Source organism: Schistocerca piceifrons, chromosome 11 (assembly GCF_021461385.2).
Source record: "Schistocerca piceifrons isolate TAMUIC-IGC-003096 chromosome 11, iqSchPice1.1, whole genome shotgun sequence".
Classification (NCBI taxonomy): Eukaryota; Metazoa; Arthropoda; class Insecta; order Orthoptera; family Acrididae; genus Schistocerca; species Schistocerca piceifrons.
Window position 1 is genome coordinate 17,966,707 of NC_060148.1, and position 23,827 is coordinate 17,990,533.

The 23,827-nt window shown below is 44.1% G+C and overlaps 1 protein-coding gene across 1 annotated transcript in view; it reads right to left on the reverse strand.

Annotated features, from left to right (window-relative positions):
• Positions 1–311: 311 nt before the first annotated feature.
• LOC124720227 (solute carrier family 2, facilitated glucose transporter member 8-like) overlaps positions 312–23,827 on the reverse strand; it is an 82,419-nt gene continuing 58,903 nt past the window's right edge. Inside the window, exons 7-8 of the mRNA XM_047245548.1 lie at positions 6,060–6,256; positions 312–427 (exon numbers count right to left, since the gene is read on the reverse strand). Of these exons, the coding sequence (XP_047101504.1) occupies positions 312–427; positions 6,060–6,256 (313 nt within the window). The remainder of the gene's footprint in view (positions 428–6,059; positions 6,257–23,827) is intronic.

Genomic DNA, 23,827 nt, shown 5'->3' on the forward strand with positions numbered 1-23,827 from the left:
AGGCGGGGAATCTTACATTTTCTAATCTACGTTAATGCGTGAAAATTGCACTTACTCCACACAATGCAGTTGCTTTTGTGTTCTGCCAACTTGCTCTGCAGATGTTCATCAGCCATATTCTTCTTCTTGCTGCTTCCCTCTCTTCTTGGCATCGAAAGTGCAGCTAAAAGCACAGCTTTGTTTGATTTATTCAAGACAAAAATACACAATACTTGCTATTTTAAACGAACAACGTCCATGACCAACGTGGCTACAAATACCACAAAGTGCAATCAGCTATAAGCCGTACGTACACAATGACGGCCATACTTTCACAGGCAGCGGCAGTTTGTGCTGCCGCCGGCAGCTGCTGCCCTCTCGCGCCGCTCCTCTAGACTAGGTGCAGCCGGCCAGGTGTGGGTTCTCCGCCATCTTGCCTTCTCCACCCCTGGACCACCGCCGTGAACGCAACGTACCAGCAACACAGCAGTAACGCACAAGCAACAAACAGGTAAAAATCATAGAAAATAAGGCTGAGCGTTTACATTTACGGAAATTGAAGATAGTGATGGGCAGGCAAGGACATAATTAGGAGAGTAAAAATGACATGGGCTAATCGGTAGTGTTTCTAACACTAAACGAGCGTACCAAACCTCCGATTTGTCCGAAAGGGGAAATTAGGAAACACTTCGATCATCAGTTTTGACTTCCAGCAATGGTGGAAGTTAAATGCAAGAACTGTTCATAAGAGGAAAGTTCGTCTGACAGCAATGTGCAGGTGCACTATACGAATTGCTGCGACGACTTGCGTGCAACATATAATTTCCCTATACTATAATGCACATCGCTCGCACCCGCATTTCGTTTCATACCACAGACACGGTTACAACTACAAGACTCCATGATCGTCAAAAAATTGATCATAATAATTAGCCCAAGTATTCTACTCCTTTCTCGCAATTTTTTTTTTTTTTTTTTTTCTTTATTGTAATTTGGACACCCCATACAAGGTGGGCTGGCAGCGGAACAGTGTACTCCGCTCTTCAGCCATAAGCAGTACAAGAAAAAAGAAAGGGAGACAGACAAGTAACAGAATGGCGGTTTAAAAAACAGGAGATACAATAGTTAAAAAACATGAAGCCGTTCACACTTGACAAAACAAACAAGAAAAACCGTCGGCACTGGGCACAAACACTGACGAGGTAGATGACACACGTGAACGAAGGAGCGTGGACGGCGAAAAACACTGAGGCACAGACACGACGGCACAGACACTAAACCGAGGGTGATGATCTCCAGCGCGCGAAAGTTCACGATGCGTGTGCGAGTCCGGGGACCTGCCAAGACAGAAGGAGGAGGAGGAGGAGGAGGAGGAGGAGGGGGAGAGGGAAAGCGAGAGGGGAGAGCAGGGACGCCACGGGCAGGGGAAAGAGGGGGGAGAGAGGAAGGGGGAGGGGAAGCCCGGAAGAAGAGGGGTGGAGGGAGGGGATGGGGGAAAAGGAGAGAGAAGGGAAGGGAAGAGAAAGGAGGGAGGGTGCCGAAGGGAAAGGACACCAGGAGGGAGGGGGGGCAGGGTCAAAGTTGATAGGAGGGGTAGATGGAGGGGACGAGGACATCATCAGGGAGAGGGAGCTGGCGGAAACCACCTTGGGAGAGGGTAAGGAGGGTGGAGAGATGGAGACCGGGTGGGACATGGGAGTACAGGCGCGGCAGCGGGCGGGGGTGGGAGAGGATCGGGGAGACGAGCGGGTGAGGAGGATCGAGTTTACGGGAGGTGTATAGGATTCGTATCCTTTCGAGGAAGAGGAGGAGGTGGGGGAAGGGGATAAGGTCATACAGGATCCGCGTCGGGGAAGGGAGACGGATGCGATAGGCAAGGCGGACAGCATGGCGTTCAAGGATTTGGAGGGATTTATAAAAGGAAGGGGGGGCGGAGATCCAGGCTGGATGGGCGTAACAGAGGATAGGGCGGATGAGGGACTTATAGGTGTGGAGGATGGTGGAGGGGTCCAGACCCCACGTTCGGCCGGAAAGGAGCTTGAGGAGACGGAGTCGGGAACGTGCCTTGGCTTGGATTGTCTGGAGATGGGGAGTCCAGGAGAGGCGACGGTCGAGGGTGACGCCAAGGTACTTAAGGGTGGGGGTGAGAGCAATGGGACGGCCATAAACGGTGAGATAGAAATCAAGGAGGCGGAAGGAGGGAGTGGTTTTGCCTACAATGATCGCCTGGGTTTTGGAAGGATTGACCTTGAGCAACCACTGGTTGCACCAAGCGGTGAACCGGTCAAGATGGGATTGGAGAAGGTGTTGGGAGCGTCGCAGGGTGGGGGCAAGGGCAAGGAAGGCAGTGTCATCGGCAAACTGGAGAAGGTGGACGGGGGGGTGACGGCGGCGGCATGTCCGCCGTGTACAACAAGTACAGAAGGGGGGAGAGGACGGAGCCTTGGGGCACACCGGCGGAGGGGAAAAAGGTGTAGGAATCGGTGTTATGGATGGTGACATGGGAAGGACGGCGGGAGAGAAAGGAACCGATCAGACGAACGTAGTTAATGGGAAGGGCGAAGGTTTGGAGCTTGAAGAGGAGACCGGAATGCTATACGCGGTCATATGCGCGTTCGAGGTCAAGAGAGAGGAAGATTGTGGAGCGACGGGAATTGAGCTGTTCGGAAAGGAGATGAGTGAGGTGAAGGAGAAGATCGTCGGAAGAGAAGGACGGCCGAAAGCCACACTGGGTAACGGGGAGGAGGCGGTGCTGGCGGAGATGCTGGTGGATGCGGCGGGTGAGGATAGATTCCAGGACCTTGCTGAAGACCGAGGTAAGGCTGATGGGACGGTAGGAGGAGACGGCGGACGGCGGTTTGCCAGGTTTGAGGAACATGAGGATACGGGAGGTTTTCCACAGGTCGGGGTAGTAACCGGTGGACAGGACTACATTGTAGAGCCTGGCCAGGGTGGAGAGAAAAGAGACAGGAGCTTCACGAAGGTGACAGTAGGTGACACGATCGTGACCAGGAGCGGTGTTGCGTTTGGTGCGGAGTGTAGTGATGAGATCCTGTGTGGTGATGGGGGCATTAAGGTCCGTGTGTGGAATGTTGTCCAAGTACTGGAAACCAGGAGCGAGGGGAGGGACAGAGGTGTCAGTTTGATCGCGGATATCTGGGAAGAGGGAGTAATCGAACTGGGGATCATCAGGGATGGAAAACACATCGGACAGGTAGGAGGCAAAGTGATTGGCCTTACTAAGGGCGTCAGGGAAGGGGTGATCATCGTGGAGAAGAGGATAGTAGGGGGAGGGTTTAGTTCCGGTAAGGCGACGGAAGGCGGTCCAGAACCTGGACGAGTTTATAGGGAGGGTAGCATTTAAACGGGTGCATGTCTGTCGCCAGTCCCGGCGTTTCTTGGCCGCGAGCAAATTTCGAATGTGTCGCTGTAGTTGCCGGTGGCGTCGTAGTGTGTCCGGGTCACGCGTGCGGAGGAAGGCACGGTAGAGACGACGGGATTCACGGAGGAGGAGGACGGCCTGTGGTGGTAAGGTAGGACGGTGGGGGTGGATGGCAACAGTAGGGGCGTGGGCCTCCACGGCCTCAGACAAGGTCTGCTGGAGAAAGGAGGTGGCATGGGTGACATCATCGGGACGGCGGTAGGCGAGAGGGTGGCTATCAACCTGAGTGGAGAGGGTATCCCGGTAGGCATTCCAGTTGGCACGGGAGTAGTCATGAATGTACTTAGGGGGAGGGTCATGACGAGGGTCGGGGCGGGGCGACGGCCGTCTGAAACGGTGAGGAGGACAGGGAGATGGTCGCTACCAATAGGCTCCAGGACATCCACCGTAATGCGACCAAGGAGGTTGGGGGAGGAGAGGATAACATCAGGAGTGGAGTTGGATTCGGGACGGGTGTGCTGGGGGATGGGGATGAGGTCGCCTTGAAGGGAGGAGAGGAACCGATGCCACCGCCGTAACTGGGCAGCGGAGCGACTATGGATGTTGAGGTCGGCGGCGATCACATAGGAGGAGAAGGTACGGTCGATGTGGGAGAGGAAGTCGAAAGGAAGAGGGGCGTTGGGGCGGACATAGATGGTGGCACAGGTAATGGTAAGGCCGGGGAAGAAGAGACTAAGGATCAGGTGTTCGGTGGGGTCGGGAAGGAGAGGTTGGAGCCGAACGGGGATCTGGCGGTGGTGGCCAATGGCAACTCCGCCACGCGCAACTGGGAGGGGATTATCGGAGTGGTGGAGGAGATAGGGGGAGGTGTGGATGGAGTGGTGGGGTTGGAGGAAGGTTTCATTGAGGAGGAAGGCATCCACACGGTGGGTAAGAAGGGTGTGCAGGAAGAGGTTCTTGTTGGCGGGAAGGGAGCGGATATTGTTGAAAAGGATACGATGCTGTCGCGCCATGATAAGGACTTATACGAGGGTGTCAAGGCGGGAGAAGGTGAAATGGGCCTGGTTATTGGAAAAGGTGGCGTACATTTTAAGGTGGAATATGGAACGGGCGGCGAGGGAGATCTGTTGTAAGGTGTGGGGGCGCTGAAAGGGATGGACGTTTTGGAGGACAATGGTGAGGAACCTGATGATGTCCTCAGCAGTGGGGGGGGGGGACGAAGGGAATTGCCAGGAGGGGTGGGGGCGTCCAGGGGACGGACAGGTACGGTGAGTTCAGGAGTGGTGGGAGGGGGTCGGGCTTTACACTTTTGGGAGTAGGTGGGGTGGGGGAGGCTGCAGGTATTACAGGAGGGAGGGGATTGGAGGTTGGGGCACTGCCGGAGGAAGTACGCTTGCCGACAATGCGGGCAGGTGGGGGCCTCGCGGCACTCTGCTGTTGGATGTGCATTGTAGCGCAGACATCTCTGGCAGCGCAGGGATTGAGGGGGGGAACGGGAGGGGTCGACCTTGTACCGCTGATGGAAGAGGAGGGCACCCTCCTTCAGGAGACGGTCAATGGAGGGGGCGTCCTCAGAGAAAACCCGCATAAGGCGGGTGGGGCCGGTCGCGTTGAAAATGCGGCGGACTGCCCGCACCTCCAGGGTGGGATGGGCCTTCAGCTCCGCCAGCACCTCCTCCTCCGTGATCGACGGGCTAAGCCGAGTGATCACGGCGGTGAGGGTTGGTGGGCGACGCGGGGGTTGGGGTTGGCGGGTAGGAGATGGGGATGGAGCAGGGGTGAGGGAGGCGTGAGGACCAAAACGGGTGATGGGGAGGCGGGAGAGGATGTCAGTATGGAGGGTTGGGCTGGGGGAGGAGATAAGAACAGAATCCCGTCTGGGAGTAAGGAGAGAGATGGGGGCGCCAGGGAAATGTTGGCGGAGGAGGAGGGAGAGATTCCGGGCCTCGAGGAAGGAAGGATCAGGACGGGACAGGAGATATTTGTAGAGACCGGGTGGGGAGGAGGAGGAGGAGGGAGCAGGGCCTGGTGGGGAGACGTCCATGGCATTTTGGGGTGGGGATGGGGGGCGGGGTGGAGCCTTTTTAGGAGCAGAGGAAGTGGAGGCGCCACTAGGGCGTTTGACAGCGGCAGATGGGCGGGTGGTGACAAGAGGGACGGGAACGATGGGGAGGTGGCGGGAAGGGACAGGTCCCGGCACGGACGCAGCAGTCGGCGCCGGAGATAGTGACTGTGACGGTGCAGGCGAATGTGGCAGTGATGGTGATGGCGACGATGATGACGGTGGTGGCGGTGATGGCGATGGCGACGGGGAGAGCTGGGCGTGGGCAGTGGCCCGACGGGCCACCACCCTAGCCGGAGCTGCAGTGACAGGCTGGGGGAGTGGGGGGAAAGGATCAGAACGAGAGGAAGAGGCGGGAGAGGGGGCGACAAAGAGCGAAGGCGAAGGGATAGAGAGGAGGGGAGGGACGGAAGGAGGGGGGTGGGACTGGGCACACCAAGTGATAGTGGTGGAGGCGGCGGAAGGGGACGTATACACGATGGCGGTGGTGGTAGTAGTGACGGTGGTGGTGGGGGCGGACATGACGATAAGAAGAAGAAAGAAAAAACACAGCACTAAAAGGACAGGACACACACTGGGAGACGACGAACGGCGACGGCGACGGCGACGGCGACGGCGACGGCGAGAGGCAGGGACGCTGCTGCCGCGGACGGGGCGGCGGCAGCTGCTGCTGCTGCTGCTGCTGCTGGCTGGACTGCTGCTGGCTGGACGGCTGCTGCCACCGGAGGGCTGGCTGGCTGGCTGGCTGGCTGGCTGGCTGCGGAACCACTGCTGCAGGCCGGGACCGGGAACTGCTGCTGCTGCTGCTGCTGCTGCTGCTGGCTGGCTGGCACCTGGAACCCCTAGTGCTTCGATGAGCGCGAAAATGCACTATCGAAGGGCGGTAACCTTTCGGTGTACCGCCGGAGATTTTCTCGCAATGCGGTTGATAAATATATACAACGAGTTACCACAAACGTTGCTGAATGTGAAATATTTTCACCCGAAATAGTGTACAGGCATTGCAGCTTACAGCAATCCTATTAATAAAATATGTAGAAATAGTTGATTTGGTGCAGGGGATGTTTGTTATTTGTAGGATTTTCTTGTGAAGCTTCCAAATGCGAAATGGGGGCAAGTAATATGCGAGAAACTCCCGATCACACTTGTTGCTTGGTGTTGCCGACAGATGGCAGACCGACACGTTCGTAAACACGACAAAACTCAAGCACAGCGGAGCGAAATGCATCTCATCTCACTATGCTGTCAACTTCGGACTTCCTATCAAAAGGGTTTCCTCGTGGAAGAATGAACAACAGTGTTTTAAACCATCAATTATGCAGCCGGATAGAGCGGCAAAGTTTCGTAAAAGCAAACAGCCAATACTCAAAGATTTGCAGGGCCTACCAACATGCATATTTTATAAGTATGGACTCCTTGCAAAGAGACTGTTACACGAGACATGGCATGCACCTTAATAACAGAGGCAAGAAGATTCTGTGCCAAAACATCAGCATTATACTGAAAGCATCTGATAACCAAGAAGTAATTGCTGCTCTTTCAGTTCCTTGCTTGACGCGAGCAGAGCCTGAAGAAATGGTTACTTCTATTGCAGCAGTAGAAGTAGAGGTGGAAGCAGCAATTGTACCTACACACATAACAAATGCTGCAGCAGCAGTACCTACCACACTTCATATACAGGATTCAACAGCAGCAGAAGATGAAGCAACATCCAAATCTCCACTGTCACCAGTTGCCACAACAATGCCTACAGCAGCAGCAGCAGCAGTACCTATCACACTTCACCAGCAAGATTCAACAGCAGCAGAAGAAGAAGCAACCACCTTATCTCCTCAGTCACCAGATGCCACAACAGTGCCTCCAGACACCATAACAGCAGTTACATCAATTCCTGTAGTAGCAGCTTCATCTACAATATCATCACAAGGAGGGAAGAGTAGGTATACATCAGTAGATGTGCTACCACTCCAAGTGAACAATTTTTTAGTAAAAGGCAACAAGAGGCAGAAATCCAAAAGATAAGCCCTGAAAAACGTTTGAAAACCAATCACCATAGTGTTCAGTGTGTAAGCGATAAGAGCATGGATCTTAAAATATGTTACCTTAACGTTCAAGGACTGACAGATAAAGAACTTATCATAAATGAGTTTGGTCTTGATAACCAGTTTGATATTTTTTGTCTGAGTGAACACTGGGATAATGAGAATGAACTTGCAGTTGCCAAATTTGACAATTTTAGTGTAGTAAATAGCTACTGTAGGAAAAAGCACATTAGAGGTGGTGTGGCAATTTATTCCAACCAGTCACTCAATTGTACAATAACCAAACTAGACCTAAATTCCTTGTGTGATGAACAGCACTTTGAAGTTACGGGTATAATCATTAATAGTCATAAGCTAATAGTAGTATTCATGTACAGATCACCAAAGGGAAGCATTAACATATTTTTACAAAAAATGGACATGCTATTGAGTAAATTAAGTAATATTAAATGGCTACATTATGATATTGCAATAGGAGGTGATTTGAATGCTGATTTTGATGTTACTAAAACGTAAGGATAGTGTTGCAGATCTGGAAAACTTACGAAGACAATACAATTTACATCATGTTAATAACAGGCCCACAAGAAACAAAGCATGTTTAGATAACATCTTTGTAAACTTCAAGACCACTGAAAACACATGCGAAGTTGTAGTGTTCCCATTCTCTGACCATGACTCCGTATCTCTAAATTATGCAAGTAAAATTCCCCTCAATAGGAGCAATGCAAACAGACCTGTCCCAACAGTTGTGATTACCAGACCCATAACTGAGGATAAAATTAACACATTTCGTAATTCCCTTGCTGACAGAGACTGGTTTGGCCATTGTAGTGTCGATGGACATTACACATCAAGTAATGACCTGCCAGCCAAAATAATATTTGATAGATCTTTTAATGCATTCTTGACCCTATTTAACCATAGTATTCCCATAAAGAAAATCAAAATAATGGACAGCAGCCACAAATCCAGATCTCAAAACAGACAAAATATATGGTACACTAAACAGCTGACAGATCTAAAGAAACAAGTTTTGTTACTGTACAACATATACAATAGTATGAAGTCTGACTGTGCCAAATCAGCCTATGTGGAATGCAGGAACGAATACAAAAAAGCCATCCTGCAAGCCAAAAAAACCTACAATGCCAACAGCATACATAATTCCACCAATAAATGCAAAACCACTTGGAAAGTAATTAACAGTGCTGCCAGAGATACTAAAAAAGACAAAATTAATATCCCACCACAAACACTCAATGAGTTTTTTATTAATTCAGTGAAAGAAACAGGAGACACAATTATCAAACCAGACATTAGTCCATCAGAGTTACTCTCCCAAAATTGGGGTAGACAGTCACTAAATACAAGCATGGTAACCTTCTCCGAAGTATCGCCTAGATATGTACAAGGGGTCATAAAACAACTGAAATCATCTGATAGCTTAGATATATATGGCATATCATGCAACCTGCTAAAGAAAGTGTGTGACCGCATTCTCTACCCCTTAACCCATTGCATAAACAAGTGCTCACTTGAGGGATATTTTCCTGATGAGTTAAAACTGTCTAGGATCGTCCCAGTATGCAAAAAGGGAGATAAAGGCCTTTCCATCTAGCTACAGGCCTATTTCAATAGTACCCGCATTCTCCAAGGTAATAGAATGCATCATGTACCAACAATTATCATCTCACTTTGAGAATCTAGGAATAATTAATGCTACACAATACGGGTTTAGGAAGAATCTGTCGACCATTGATGCAATCAACACGGTAGTCAGTTACATCCTCAAAGTTTTTGAGAACAAAGGCTTTGCTCAGGTCTCATTCTGTGACCTAAGCAAGGCCTTCGACTGTGTTGAGCACATGCCACTACTAGAGAAACTAGAATTCTATGGCATCAAAGAAAACAGTCTCAGACTATTAAAAGCTTATCTCAACAACCGTAAACAGGTAGTTTGTGTTGGTAAGGAAATGTCAAACATAGAAAATGTTAAAGTAGGTGTGCCTCAGGGATCTGTACTGGGGCCCGTCCTGTTTCTGATAATGATCAATGACCTCCCCTCGTTTATTAGATCCACCACTGTATTGTATGCAGATGATACGACTTTTCTCCATAGCAGTAACAGTCTTAATGCTCTTAAAACCTGTGCTAAAAATACACTCACTCATGGAGCATATTGGTTCAGAGCAAATGGTTTCCTGCTAAATGAAAATAAAATGCAGCAGATAATCTTCACCCTAAGAGACAAGCCACTATCTGATGACCCTAGTTCCGTTAAATTCCTGGGAGTTTATTTAGACGAAAAGTTATCCTGGGGCCAACATGTAAACTATATTAGTAGTAAACTATCTAGAGTAATTTATTTATTAAGACAACTCAGAAATTGTGTACCTGAAACATACATCAGATCATCTTATTTCGCATTTTTCCAGAGTATAATATCCTATGGCATTATCTTGTGGGGTAACTGTGGTCATATACATGACATCCTATTATTGCAGAAGAAAGCCATTAGGATAATTACAAATTCTTCACATAAGGCTCACTGCAAACCCTTATTTACTAAACAAAAAATTATGACTGTAATAAACCTCTATATATACAATGTCTTAATCTTTACGAAGAAGAACCTACAAGATGTGAAACGTAGAGAAAATGTACATTGTTACAACACAAGAAGCATCAAACACATATACACGCCTTACCACAGACTACCAAAATCAATAAATAGCTATGAAGTCACAGGGCACAAGCTATTTAATAAGCTGCCACATGCCATACAGGATCTTCCTGAACATACATTGAAAGAAAGACGGCATGAATGGTTTATTGCCCACCCGTTCTATGATATCAATGAATTCTTCAACTGTAAAATGCAGTAATCCAACAGATGACCCACTGTACATTTATTGTAATATAAGCTAAAATATTTCAGTAGTCAATACCTTATCACACTGTATTATAAATTGTAACTTCATTTGACGTTGTCAATTGCTGTAATGGCCTAAAGACAATAAAATCTTTATTATTATTATTATTATTATAAATGGGCAGACAGTATGAGACGTGTAGGTGGAGAAGGTTCTGTAAGGATTCAACGTCACCTTTTGCATTATAAACAACACACGCACAGAACTTGATGGTAAACCCCGCACCAGTATCGAAATAAATTCTCGCCCTTGCTGCCGCTAGGTGCTAATGATTTTCTACTGTTTGCACAAGCTGTACACCATCATCAGAACTTGAATTTCTAAAAGAGCAAGGCAATTTCATCAACACCTATTGAATGTAATTCCAGTTACCTACATAAAACGGTTTTTGTCCTTCCGTTTGGTATCAGTTGATTACATGCATGTATCCTTTGGTTATTTTTGTTACATTTAGGTTGCGGATTGTTTGCAGCTTTTAGAAATAAGTGTCTTACATGTAGCATATGTCGATATGCATTCTGGCGCACCACAAGTACTGAGTGGATTTATACAGCAGGCTTGTATGTAACACGTAAATGAGATATTTTGTGTGTCTTTACATAAAAGTAATGAGGATGGGAACAGTAGGGGAAGAGTGGGAACAGTGAGACATTAGTTTTATCTCTGGAATTCTGGTTTCAGTTGTTGCTACCTACTGTGAATGTGGTAACCACTATTATTTAGTCTATGGATTTCCATGTTTCGTACTTGACATTTTTGTTGTGATTTCGTTGTTGGTATATGAATGCTCAGAGGTAAGAAAAGTATATTTATACTAAATTTACGTAGCTGGTTTCTGAGTAGACCATTGGTATTTTCAAATCATTTCATTAGTCACTCAAAACTATAGTTTTTCCAAGACATAAAAAATCCCCTTCATTGAAATGTTGCTTTAAGCTGAATGTGTTTGGAACCATTTTGAAAAAAGTTTGCAACTGGGAACAGTGAGACGTGGCTCACAGTTCCCAGTGCTTGTTGATGGTGCCTGACAATGCGTGCTTGCTGTATAAAACAGTAGTTTCTATAGATTTAAGTGTGCAAACCTTTCTTTTAGGTTATAAAATGGACACGAGAAAGAAGACTGGTAAGGAAACAGGAGGGTTTTCAGAATCTTCAATGACGAAAGCTGTCATGCTGGTGATCGAAAATAAAATGAGCATCAGGAGTGCATCTAAGCTGAAAGGCTTATCCTTTGAAACAGTTAGTTGATACGTTAAGAAATATCGTGAGGATAACACTTCAAACATGTGTCCCAACTGTTCAGTGAACCGCATTTTCCCCCCAGAATTGGAGCTTAGTTTGTGTAAATATCTAGTTGTGTGTTCTATGGACTTACTACGAACAACTGCCCACTTTAGCTTATGAATTAGGTATTAAAAATAACACTGTTTTAACAAAACCTGAACTGAAAGTGAGAAAGCATCCATCGACTGGATGAAAGGCTTTCGACAGAGGTTCCCTCAACTGTCTCTTCGAACCCCAGAAGGACACAGCTTATCTAGAAATAAAGGCTTTAATAAATTTAATGTCTCAAATTTCTTTGATAAACTGGAAGAAATAATCAAACGTCATCCAAATTTTGCTGATGGATCACGTATTTTCAGTCTTGATGAAACTGGAAGAATAATGGTTCAGAAGTCACAGAATGTTTTGGCCTTGAAGGGTGTGAAACAAGTTAACAAGGCAACCAGTGCAGAACATGGAACACTGGTTAGGACATGTTGTATCATACACTACTGGCCATTAAAATTGCTACACGACGAAGATGACGTGCTACAGACGCAAAATTTAACTGAAAGGAAGAAGATGCTGTGATATGCAAATGGTCAGCTTTTCAGAGCATTCACACAAGGTTGGCGCCGGTGGCGACACCTACAACGTGCTGACACGAGGAAAGTTTCCAACCGATTTCTCATGCACAAACAACAGTTGACCGGCGTTGCCTGGTGAAACGTTGTTTTGATGCCTCGTGTAAGGAGGAGAAATGCGTACCGTAACGTTTCCGACTTTGATTAAGGTCGGATTGTAGCCTATCGCGATTGTGGTTTATCGTATCGTGACATTGCTGCTCGCATCGGTCGAGATCCGATGACTGTTAGCAGAATATGGAATCGGTGGGTTCAGGAGGGTAATACGGAATGCCGTGCTGGATCCCAACAGCCTCGTATCACTGGCAGTCTAGATGACAAGCATCTTATCCACACGGCTGTAACGGATCGTGCAGCAACATCTCGATCCCTGAGTCAACAGACGGGGACGTTTGCAAGACAACAATCATCTGCACGAACAGTTCGACGACGTTTGCAGCAGCACGGACTATCAGCTCGGAGACCACGGCTGTGGTTACCCTTGACACTGCATCACAGACAGGAGCGCCTGCGATGGTGTACCCGACGTTGAACCTGGGTGCACAAATGGCAACACGTTATTTTTTCGGATGAATCCAGGTTCTATTTACAGTATCATAATGTTTGCATCCATGTTTGGCGACATCGCGGTCAACGCACATTGGAAGCGTGTATTCATCATCGCCATACTGGTGTATCACCTGGCATGATGGTATGGGGTGCCATAGGTTACACGTCTCGGTCTCTTCTTGTTCGCTTTGACGGCACTTTGAACAGTGGACGTTCCATTTCAGATGTGTTACGATCCGTGGCTATACCCTTCATTCGATCCCTGTGAAACCCTACATTTCAGCAGGATAATGCACGACCGCACGTTGCAGGTCATGTATGGGTCTTTCTGGATACAGAAAATGTTCGACTGCTGCCCTGGCCAGCACATTCTCCAGATCTCTCACCAACTGAAAGCATCTGGTCAATTGTGGCCGAGCAACTGGCTCGTCACAATACGCCAGTCACTACTCTTGATGAACTGTGGTATCGTGTTGAAGCTGCATGGGCAGCTGTACCTGTACACGCCGTCTGAGCTCTGTTTGACTCAATGCCCAGGCGTATCGAGGCCGTTATTACGGCCAGAAGTGGTTGTTCTGGGTACTGATTTCTCAGGATCTATGCACCCAAATTGCGTGAAAATGTAATCACATGTCAGTTCTAGTATAATATATTTGTCCAATGAATACCCTTTTATCATCTGCATTTCTTCTTGGTGTAGCAATTTTAATGGCCAGTAGTGTAAATGCTCTCGGTAACAGCCTACCCCCTGTCATAATTCCATGTGTGAATTTTAAAAAGCATATGATATTAGGAGCACCTGCTGGCACATTGGGTCTTGCCGTTAAAGGAGGCTGGATGAACTCAGAATGTTTTGTGAAAGTCATTCATCACTTCATCAAGTTCTCTGCCAGCTCAAAGTCAAATCCACCTTTGATACTGATGAATAATGATGTGAGCCACTACTCAATAGAGGCAATAGATCTGTGCAATGAAAATGGGATAACGATTCTGACAATTCCACCTCATTGCGCCAATAAACTGCAGCCTCTTGATGTCAGCGTCATGAAATCTTTCCATACATTTTATGATGCCGCTGTAGCTACATGGATGATGTCACATCCGGGTGAAACATTTTCAATTTACAATGTCGCTCACTGTGCGGGGATAGCATATCCCCAAGGAATGACTCCTCTCAGTATCATTGCCAGATATAACAAGACAGGAATATTTCCTTTAGATCGCCATGCGTTCAATGAGGATGATTTTCTTCCATCCTCTGATACCGACAGACCTCTAAATGAAAGCCTGGAAACACACATATCGCCCGAAAAAGACCTTAAACCTGAAACTGATGTGGGACAGCCACCACATGATGAAAGTGAACCACAGTCTATAGAATCCAGTTCTTCGCAGTCACATGGAAGATCTGCAACGATGTCTTATCTCTCTCCAGAAGACATATGAGGTTTCCCAAAGGCAAAACCAAGAAAAAGTTGCAGTCGCCGACGGCCTAAAGGAAGGAGGATGATTGCGACCGACACACCAGAAAGGAATGAACTACAAATGAAAAAGAAACGAAAAGACATTAAGGGACCTAAAGCAAAGAGAGCTTTATTCCTAGTTGATGAAACTGATGCTGACGAAAGTGAACTAATTTTGTACGATTCTTGAGATGATGAGACCTTTGATCAGATACAACTGATTCCAGAACCGGAAATGGTAAGCTTTGAAAACTTACAGCGCTCACCCAAAGTGGGTGACTTTGTTTTAGTAGAATTTGAGGCAATAAAGGAAATATATTATTTAGGAAAAATTCTTTCAATTGTAGGGGGAGTCACGCAAATGTGAAGTTACATTTCTTAGGAAAAGTTTGAAACTAGATAACAAATTTGTGATGCCTGTAATTCCAAATATTTCGTTCATTGACACAAAATGCATAAAATTGTTATTGCCTAACCCTACTACAACACATAGCAAGACAAAAATACAACAATCTGCTGTTTCATTTGAGATCAACTTTGCTCCTTATGATGTTCGTTAGAATTTGAGGCACTGTCTCACTGTACCCACCATTAAAAATTCATGGGTACAGTGAGACACTTTCATGATTAATTTTTTAAAAAGGAAAGAGAATACATTAAAATATTATTGTACCACTTAGAACATTCTTAAGCACAGTATACATGGTTGCCATAAGATATTAAACCAATAAAGATTTTTTAAAAGTGTAATTTGGATTTCAAATTTTGTACCTCACTGTTTCCACTCTTCCCCTACTTCATCCAGATATCTCATCCAACCTTGCTACCTGAAACAGCACTTACTGTGTCAAAGTGAAAACTTCATATGTCTCTTCACTTCTGCTGTCACAGTATCTGTATTTCTCTGATAAGTTTTCATATTTGCGTAGGTCTCTTTGTGACCTATTAACAGAAACAACCTTTAATAGATGGCAGTATGTTTGTGCAATGATTTTAATAATTACTAACAGCAGGAATGTACAGATTATTCGATTCAACTTAACTTCTCCATATCTTAGTTTATTACTGTTTGGATATTTCACGCTAAATATAATTTATAGAAATGCAATTTTTGCCTCTGCTAGTACTACCACTAATTTTTCTGCTGCAGCTACAAGTTATAGAACCAAAGATATTAGAACTTTTTGTGTGCATTTATTGTGACGTGCAGATACTAAATAATTAATTTTTTGTCTACACTACCCAGAACACCAAACAGACTACTATATCTAAATCATACTGAACGAGGTGGAGCAGTGGATAGCACAATTCGATTGTATTCAGAAAGATAGTGGATCAAACCTGCGTCCAAGCATCCTAGTTTAGATGTTCGGTCATTTCTCTAGATCACTTCAGCGAAATGCCAGGAATGTTCCTTTCAAAGTGCACGACCTTATTTCCTTCGCCATACTTTGCTAATCTGAGCTTGTGGCCCATCTGTAATGACCTCATTTTTGTAGAGACGTTATACATTGATCTCTTCCTCCTACATCTAAATCATTATTTTGTGCATTTCAGAGAGGCGAAAGCTCATGACATGAAAGTGATGCTGTAGCAGTTTCCACCAATAGTGCTGCAGAGCCTACAGAAGGAAATGACGTGGAGTTGCTGCATGAATAAGTGGGGGGGGGGGGGGGAAAATTACCATATATTGTAAAGACCATCTACATGTCACAAAACTGGATTTTATCACAGAACTTAGTGGGGAAATGACATTTGAAATTTCAGCAATACAGCTGTTGGTAAACAAAGTGCCCCTGATTGTTGTAGGTCTGTACTGATCTCCTAGTAGTATTGTGGGCAGTTTCTTACAAAACATGGAGAAAAGATAGAAAATGTATGTAATAAGTATAAGAACATACGTATTGTTATAGCTGGTGATTTTAATATAGATTCCTTGAAGTATACTAAAGATTATGAAAATGTAAATGTAATTCTGTGTAGCTATAATTTGTGAGACAGAGTTAATGGGTCAACCAGACTAACTAAAGACTTCTCTAGCTGTATAGATGACTTTTACACCAACTTAGATAACTGCAGAGTTGACATAACAAATCTTCACCTCTGTGATCATCTTTGCCAGATAATGAAAATACTGAAAATGTAAGATTCACGAAGTACATATGACATGATGGAAATAAGATGTACAAATGAAAAACGTTTAGAGAAATTGGAGTCAGCACTGCAGTCTGAGACATGGAATGACATGTATTGTGCAGAAAATATTGCAGACAAATGGAATAACTTTTATAACACTCTATTTGCCCATTTCAATGAAACATGTCCAGTTACTTTCAAAAAGAAATATACTCGAAACCACATAAGACTTCCTTCAGAAGTAAAACAGCTGAAGAAGAAAAAGTTTATTACTTGGAAAATCTATAAAGAGTTCCCGGACACAACTAGGGACAACTACCAAACAAGTCGAAAAGCCTATAAACAAGCACTACATGTATTCACAAAGGAAATTATGCAGCAAAAATTTGCTATCTCAGATAACATAAGCAAATCAGTATGGAACTGTGTAAATGAGATAATCAGCATAAAACCAAAGCCTAGTGTCAACAATATCCAACTAACGACTGATAATGTAAATATTTCAGATCCATATACGATCAGCAATGTTTTTAATACCCACTTTATAAATTCAGGTAACATGCGTGTTACCTCTGACACTGATGATTACAGAACTCTTTACCAGGTACAAAAATCAGTGTTTATGTGTGAAACAGATACAACTGAAGTGGAGGGAATCATAAATAAAATGCAAAACAAATTCTCTATGGGATGGGATGAAAACTCCACCATTATATTAAAACAATGCAAACATTCACTCATACCTGTTCTGGTCCACCTCTTCAATGAACGTTTGAATAAAGGTGTGTTTCCGTCCAAATTAAAATATACAATAGTCAAGCCATTGCACAAAAACGTAGTATCAACAAAGTCAAAAACTTCCGACCCATTAGCTTAATTCCAAGCCTAAGCAATCCTAACTATTATAGTTAGGAAACTTTCTTGTCAAAGAAAAAGTGCAACTAGGAACCCGACATGGTTTTAGGGAAGGCTATTCAACACCATCTGCGATATGTGATATAGTACATACGATACTTATGAAATTAGATGAAAAAGAAAGGGTGGCACATTTGTTCTGGTGGCATGTTTGTTCCTGGATTTATCCCAGGCATTCGGCACAGTACCTCATGAACTGCTACTTGAGAAACTGGAAACTTATGGTATCAGAGGAATAGCCAAAAGTCTCATACAGTCATACCTACAAGACAGAAATCAGGTCACACAAGTCACACACAAAGTGGGCAGCGTTATTAATAAGTACGGCTCTAGTCCAGCTATAGTAAAGTATTGTGTACCCCAAGGGTCAGTTCTGGGACCTTTATTGTTCATACTATATGTTAATGATGTGCCCACAGAACACAACAACAAGATACTTAATTAAACGGATGACATAACCGTTGTTAACTGGGGAACCAACAAGAATGTTTTGGCCAAAATTGTTCTGGTGTCTTATTTGGATTGAAGAATTACTTCCAGAACAATCACTTAAGCTTAGACATCAATAAAACAAATCTAATGGAATTTCAAATACACCACAAAGAAGGTGAAATACAATGGAGTGCTGTGTCTGATGATGGTTCAGATATGAAATTGAATGATAAAACTTCCTTCCTTGGTGTAATGTTAGATCAGCATCTCTCTTGGGAGCATCATATCGATTTATTATGCTAAAAACTAAGCCAATCAATTTATGGAATGTGGACAATGTCACAAGTTCTTAAATATGAGCAAATGAGTATAATCTACTGTGCTTTAGTGTCGCCATACCTCACATATGGAATTAAAGCATGGGGATGTGCTGCTGCCAAACATGTAAATAGGGTATTCCTCCTTCAAAAAAAGACAGTTAGGATCATGTGTAAGCTTAGATATAATGAGTCCTGAAAAGAAACTTTCAAAACTAAGAAACTACTAACACTCCCATTACCATATATTTATAAAACTATTCAGCTGATGCTAAAATACAAGCAGTACAATCATCTAAATAGAGAAGTGCACATTTACAATACTAGGAGGGCTAATGATTATCACCTGGAAAGAAATAATACAGAAATTGCAGACAAGAGCCCCTATTACATGGGGATCAAATTTCATAACAAACTTCCAAAAAAAGTTAAAAAGCTTAAGTGGAAGCTGCTTTGAAATTGCCTTGAAGGAGTTCCTCAGCAATAATTGTTTTTATAGCATTAAGGAATTCCTCTCAGATGAGCAGAATACTTTCATTTGTATAAATAGTGTTTACATGTACAAAAAAAGCAACATAATTTTTTATCTGTAGGTCTTTTGTATATAACTGTTTCTCACAGTATTATAAGGGGAAATAATCAATATGTAAACTATCCAAAACGGAACCTTGTATTTGTCCATGGAGAATAAACAAATAAATACTGGAACAGCAACTGCCACCACAAGCAATATGGAATCAGGAGGATCTGCTACACCCAGATCTTCAACACCAACAAAATCTAAGGAGACTGAAGATGGCTATTGTCATGCAGTGCAACTACTTGCAGATACCCTGAAATAAAATGATAATGGTAATGTGGACAGTTTCATAAAATATCTGGCAACAGTTTATGAAAACTATTAACAGACATAGACCAAGACCACAGTAGCACATCAATAAATTTTGTGTATGTTACATGTGTGCACACTATTTAAATGAAATTAGATTTCTGTCTTGGAAATGAATTAAATCCTTATGGGAAGGCTTGCGTGCCTCAGCGATACAGGTAGCTGTACCGTACTTGCAACTGCAATGGAGGGGCATCTTTTAAAATGTCAGGCAAATGGGTGGTTCCTGAAGAAGGGCAGCAGCCTTTTCAGTAGTTGCAGGGGCAACAGTCTGGATGACTGACTGAACTGGCCTTTCAACGTCAGCCAAATGGCCTTGCTGTGCTCATACTGCAAACCACTGAAAGCAAGGGGAAAGTACACCTGTAAGATTTCCTGAGAGCATCCAGTTTTGATGTGTGGTTAAATGATGACAACCTCTTGGGCAAAATATTACTGAAGTATAATATTTCTTCATTTCGATCTCCGTTCAGGTACTAATCAGGAGAGCAGCTTTATCAGGAGAAACAAAACTGGCGTTTATGAATCAGGGCGTTGAATGTCAGGTCCCTTAATTGGGCAGGTAGCTTAGAAAATTTAAAAAGGGAAATGGATAGGTTAATGTTAGGTATAATGAGAGTTAATTAGTTCAGTGGCAGGACAAATTGGACTTATGGGCTATAAATACAAAATCAGATAGGCGTAATGCAGGAATAGGTTTAATGATGAATAAAAATTAGGAATGCAGATAAGCTACTATGAACGTCATAGTGAGTGCCTACCACAGTAGTACAAGTGTATATGCCAACAAGCTCTGCAGATGGTGAAGAGGTTGAAGAAATGTATGGTGAGAAAAAAGAAATTATTCAGATAGTTAAGGGAGACTAAAATTTAATAGTTGCTGGGGACTGGAATTCGGTAGTAGGAAAAGGAAGAGGATGAAAGTAGTAGGTGAATATGGATGTTTAAGAATCATGAAAGAAGGCTGTATATGTGAAAAATACCTGGAGCCACTGAAAGATTTCAGATTGATTATATAACGGTAAGACAGAGGGTTGGGAACCAGTTTTTAAATTGTATGATATTTCCAGAGGTAGATGTAGACTCTGACCACAATTTATTGATTACAGACGATAGATTAAAACTGAAGAAACTGCAAAAAGGTAGCAATTTAAAGAGATGGGACCCAGATAAACTGAAAGAACCAGACATTGTACAGAGTTTCAGAGAGAGCATTAGAGAACAGTTGACAAGGACAGGGGAAAGGAAAACAGTAGAAGTAGTATGGGTAGCTTTGAGAGATGAAATAGTGTAGACAGCAGAGGATAAAGTGGGTAAAAAGACGAGATCTAGTAGAAATCCTTGGGTAACAAAAGAGATATTGAATTTAATTGATGAAAGGAGAAAATATAAAAAATGCAGCAAATCAAGCAGGCAAAATGAAATACAAACATCTCAAACATGAAATCAACAGGAACTGCAAAATGTCTAAGTGTGAATAGTTAGAGGACATATGTAAGGACATAGAAGCATAAATCATTAGGGGAAAGATAAGTGCCGCCTACAGAAAAATTACGGAGACCTTTGGAGGAAAGAGATCCGCCTGTATGATTATCAAGAGCTCAGATGGAAAACCAGTCCTAAGCAATGAAGGGGAAACAAGAAGGTGGAAGGAGTATGTAGAGTTTCCGCACAGTGGTGATGTACTTGATGGCAGTGTTATGGAAATGGAAGAGGACATAGATGAAGATGAGGTGGGAGGTATGATACTGCATGAAGAATTCGACAGTGCACTGAAACACCAAAGTTGAAACAAGGACCTGAGTGTTCTGTTAGAACTACTGATATCCTTGGGTAAGCAAGCCATGATAGAACTCTTACACCTGGTGAGAAAGATGGGTGACACATTCGAAATACCCTCAGACATCAAGAAGAGTATTATAATTCCAGTTCCACATAAAGCTGCTGCTACAGATGTGAAAAGTACCATGCTGAAAGTTTAATGAGTTACCATTGCAAAACATACGCAAGGAAAAATCTGGTGGACGATGAACCCAGGGTAGAGACATTTCCATTCTGCACAAATATAGGAAAACGCAAGCCAATACTAACCCTAGTACTTAGAAGCTAAGTTAAGGAAAGACAAACTTACGTTTATAGCATTTGTAGGCATAGAGAGCATTTTTCAGTGTTGACTGGAACAAGCTCATTCAAATTTTCAAGGTGGCAGGCATAAAATACAAGGAGCGAAAGGCTATTTACAATTTGTACAGAAACCAGATGGCAGTTAAAAGAGTCGAGGGGCATGAAAGGGCAACAGTAGCTGAGAAGGGAGTGAGGCAGGACTGTAGCCTATCCCCAATGTCATTCAATCTGTACATGGAGCAAGCCCCCTCCATGAAAAACACGACCACACCATAACACCACCGCCTCCGAATTTTACTGTCGTCACTACACACGCTTGAAGATGACTTTCACCGGGTGTTAGCCATATCCCCATCCTGCCATCAGATCGCCACATTGTGTTCCGTGACTCGTCACTCCACACAACGTTTTTCCACTGTTCAGTCGTCCAATGTTTACGCTTCTTACAACAAGCGAGGCGTCGTTTGGCATTTACCGGCGCGATGTGTTGCTTATCAACAGTGGCTTGAGCACGAAATCCAAGTTTTCTCACCTCCCGCCTAACTGTCATGTCATCAATCCTGATGCAGTTTGATGGCCTGGAAAGATGTCTGCCTATTACACATTACGACCCTCTTCAACTGTTTTCACTCTCTGTCAGTCAACAGACAAGGTCGGCCTGTACGCTTTTGTGCTGTACGTGTCCCTTCATATTTCCACTTCACCATCATATCGGAATCAGTAGACCTAGGGATGTTTAGGAGTGTGGAAATCTCGCGTACAGACATTTGACACAAGTGACACGCAATCACCTGACCACGTACGAAGTCTGTGAGTTCTGCAGAGCACCCCATTCTGGTCTCTCACGGTGTCTAATGACTACCGAGGTGGCTGATATGGAGTACCTGGCAGTAGGTGGCCGCACAATGCCCCTAATATGAAAAACGTATGTTTTCGAGGGTGTCCGGATACTTTTGATCACACAGTGTAGGTTACCAGAAAGTGTTTGACACGGTGCCCACTGCAGACTGCTATCAAAAGTCCGAGCGTACAGACTAGGTTGTCAAATATGTGAGTGAAGACCTTTTTTTCATTTATTGGGTTTCGGAAATTGCCCACACAGCCATCTCAAAACTGGAAGCATTGTAGCATAATTTGTTGAGACAGCTCAGAGTATACGTTGTTTTAAGTCGTACGCTGTTACGATGTTACATAAGCTCAAGATAGGACAAATACCGAGATAAAACAGATTCTACTTCCTCAGTATACTGGAACCATTTAACAGGACGAAATGTAGCGCAGGAAACACAGGGGTAGTATTGTATGCTACTGGTAACACAGCCTACGCCTACATCCACAGTTAGATGGATACCCTGCATATCACACATAAGTGTCTGGCAGAGGGTTTATCGAACTCCCTTCACAATAATTCTCTGTCATTCCAATCCCGAACAGCGGGCGGAAAAAACAGAGCGCCAATGTCTTTGTGTGCGAGCTCTGATTTCCCTTATTTTATCATGGTTATACTTCCTCCCCATGTCTGGTCGCCGTCAGCAAAATATTTTCGCATTCGGAGGGGAAAGTTGGTGATCGAAATTTCCTGAGAAATACGCCTTTTTTTTAAAGATGTCCAACCCAAATTCTGTATCATGCCAGTGACGCTCTCTCCCCTATTTGTCGATGACACAAAACTTGCTGCTCTTCTTTGAACTTTCTCGATGTACTCCGTCAGTCCCATCTGGTAAGGATCCCTCACCACGCAGCAGTATTCTAAAAGAGGACGGACAAGCGTAGTGTAGGCAGCACTTTAGTAGATCTGTTGCATTTTCTATTTGCCAATAAAATGCAGTCTTTGGTTAGCTTCCCCATACCATTTTGTATGTGTTCTTTCCAGTTTAAGTTGTCTGTAATTATAATTCCTAGGTAGTTACTTGAATTTAAGGTTTTTTGATTTGACTGATTTATCGTGTAACCGAAGTTTAATGGATTCCTTTTAGCACTCATGTGGATGACCTCACACTTTTCATTATTTAGAGTAAATTGCCAATTTCCCCACCATACAGATATCGTTCCTAAATCGTTTTGCAATTTGTTTTGATCTTCTGATGACTTTACTAGACTAAAAACGACAGCATCATCTGCAAATAACTTAAGATGGCTGCTCATATAAATACAATAAGACGTGATAAATCGGTGTTCGTACACAATTGGGACATTCCCAATTCAATCCATATTAATGACTATGTATCTAAACTAGCAATAAAATGTTCTTTTGTATGTTACACAAGAACTGTTTTCAAAAGCTGCAGCCAGAGAATTGAATATTCGTTTTTGTCTATCAGCACCGTCTAGACTGGAGAACAGTTTACAAGTACGAGATTTGGGTATTACAGCCACACGTAAGGTACATTAGGATTCAGACACGTAGTTATACAAGGTACATGGTGGCATATGAGGGTGGTTTAAAAAGTTCTCGGAAGCACCACGGGAGGTCAGTGCTAGCGCAACGAGTTCGTCACGTGATATTCACTGGACTGTTGCCTGTAAACACGTGCCACGTCAGAGAGCTGTGGCTGTGACGTGGCTCTGTTGTTGTTCCCACGTAGTGATTTGCGAAGATGGAAAAAAATCGAGATTCGAGCAGTAAGTACTTCGTAAAGAAACGTATGAAAGCTAAGGACATTCATGCCGGTTTGCAGAGTACACTGGGGGACT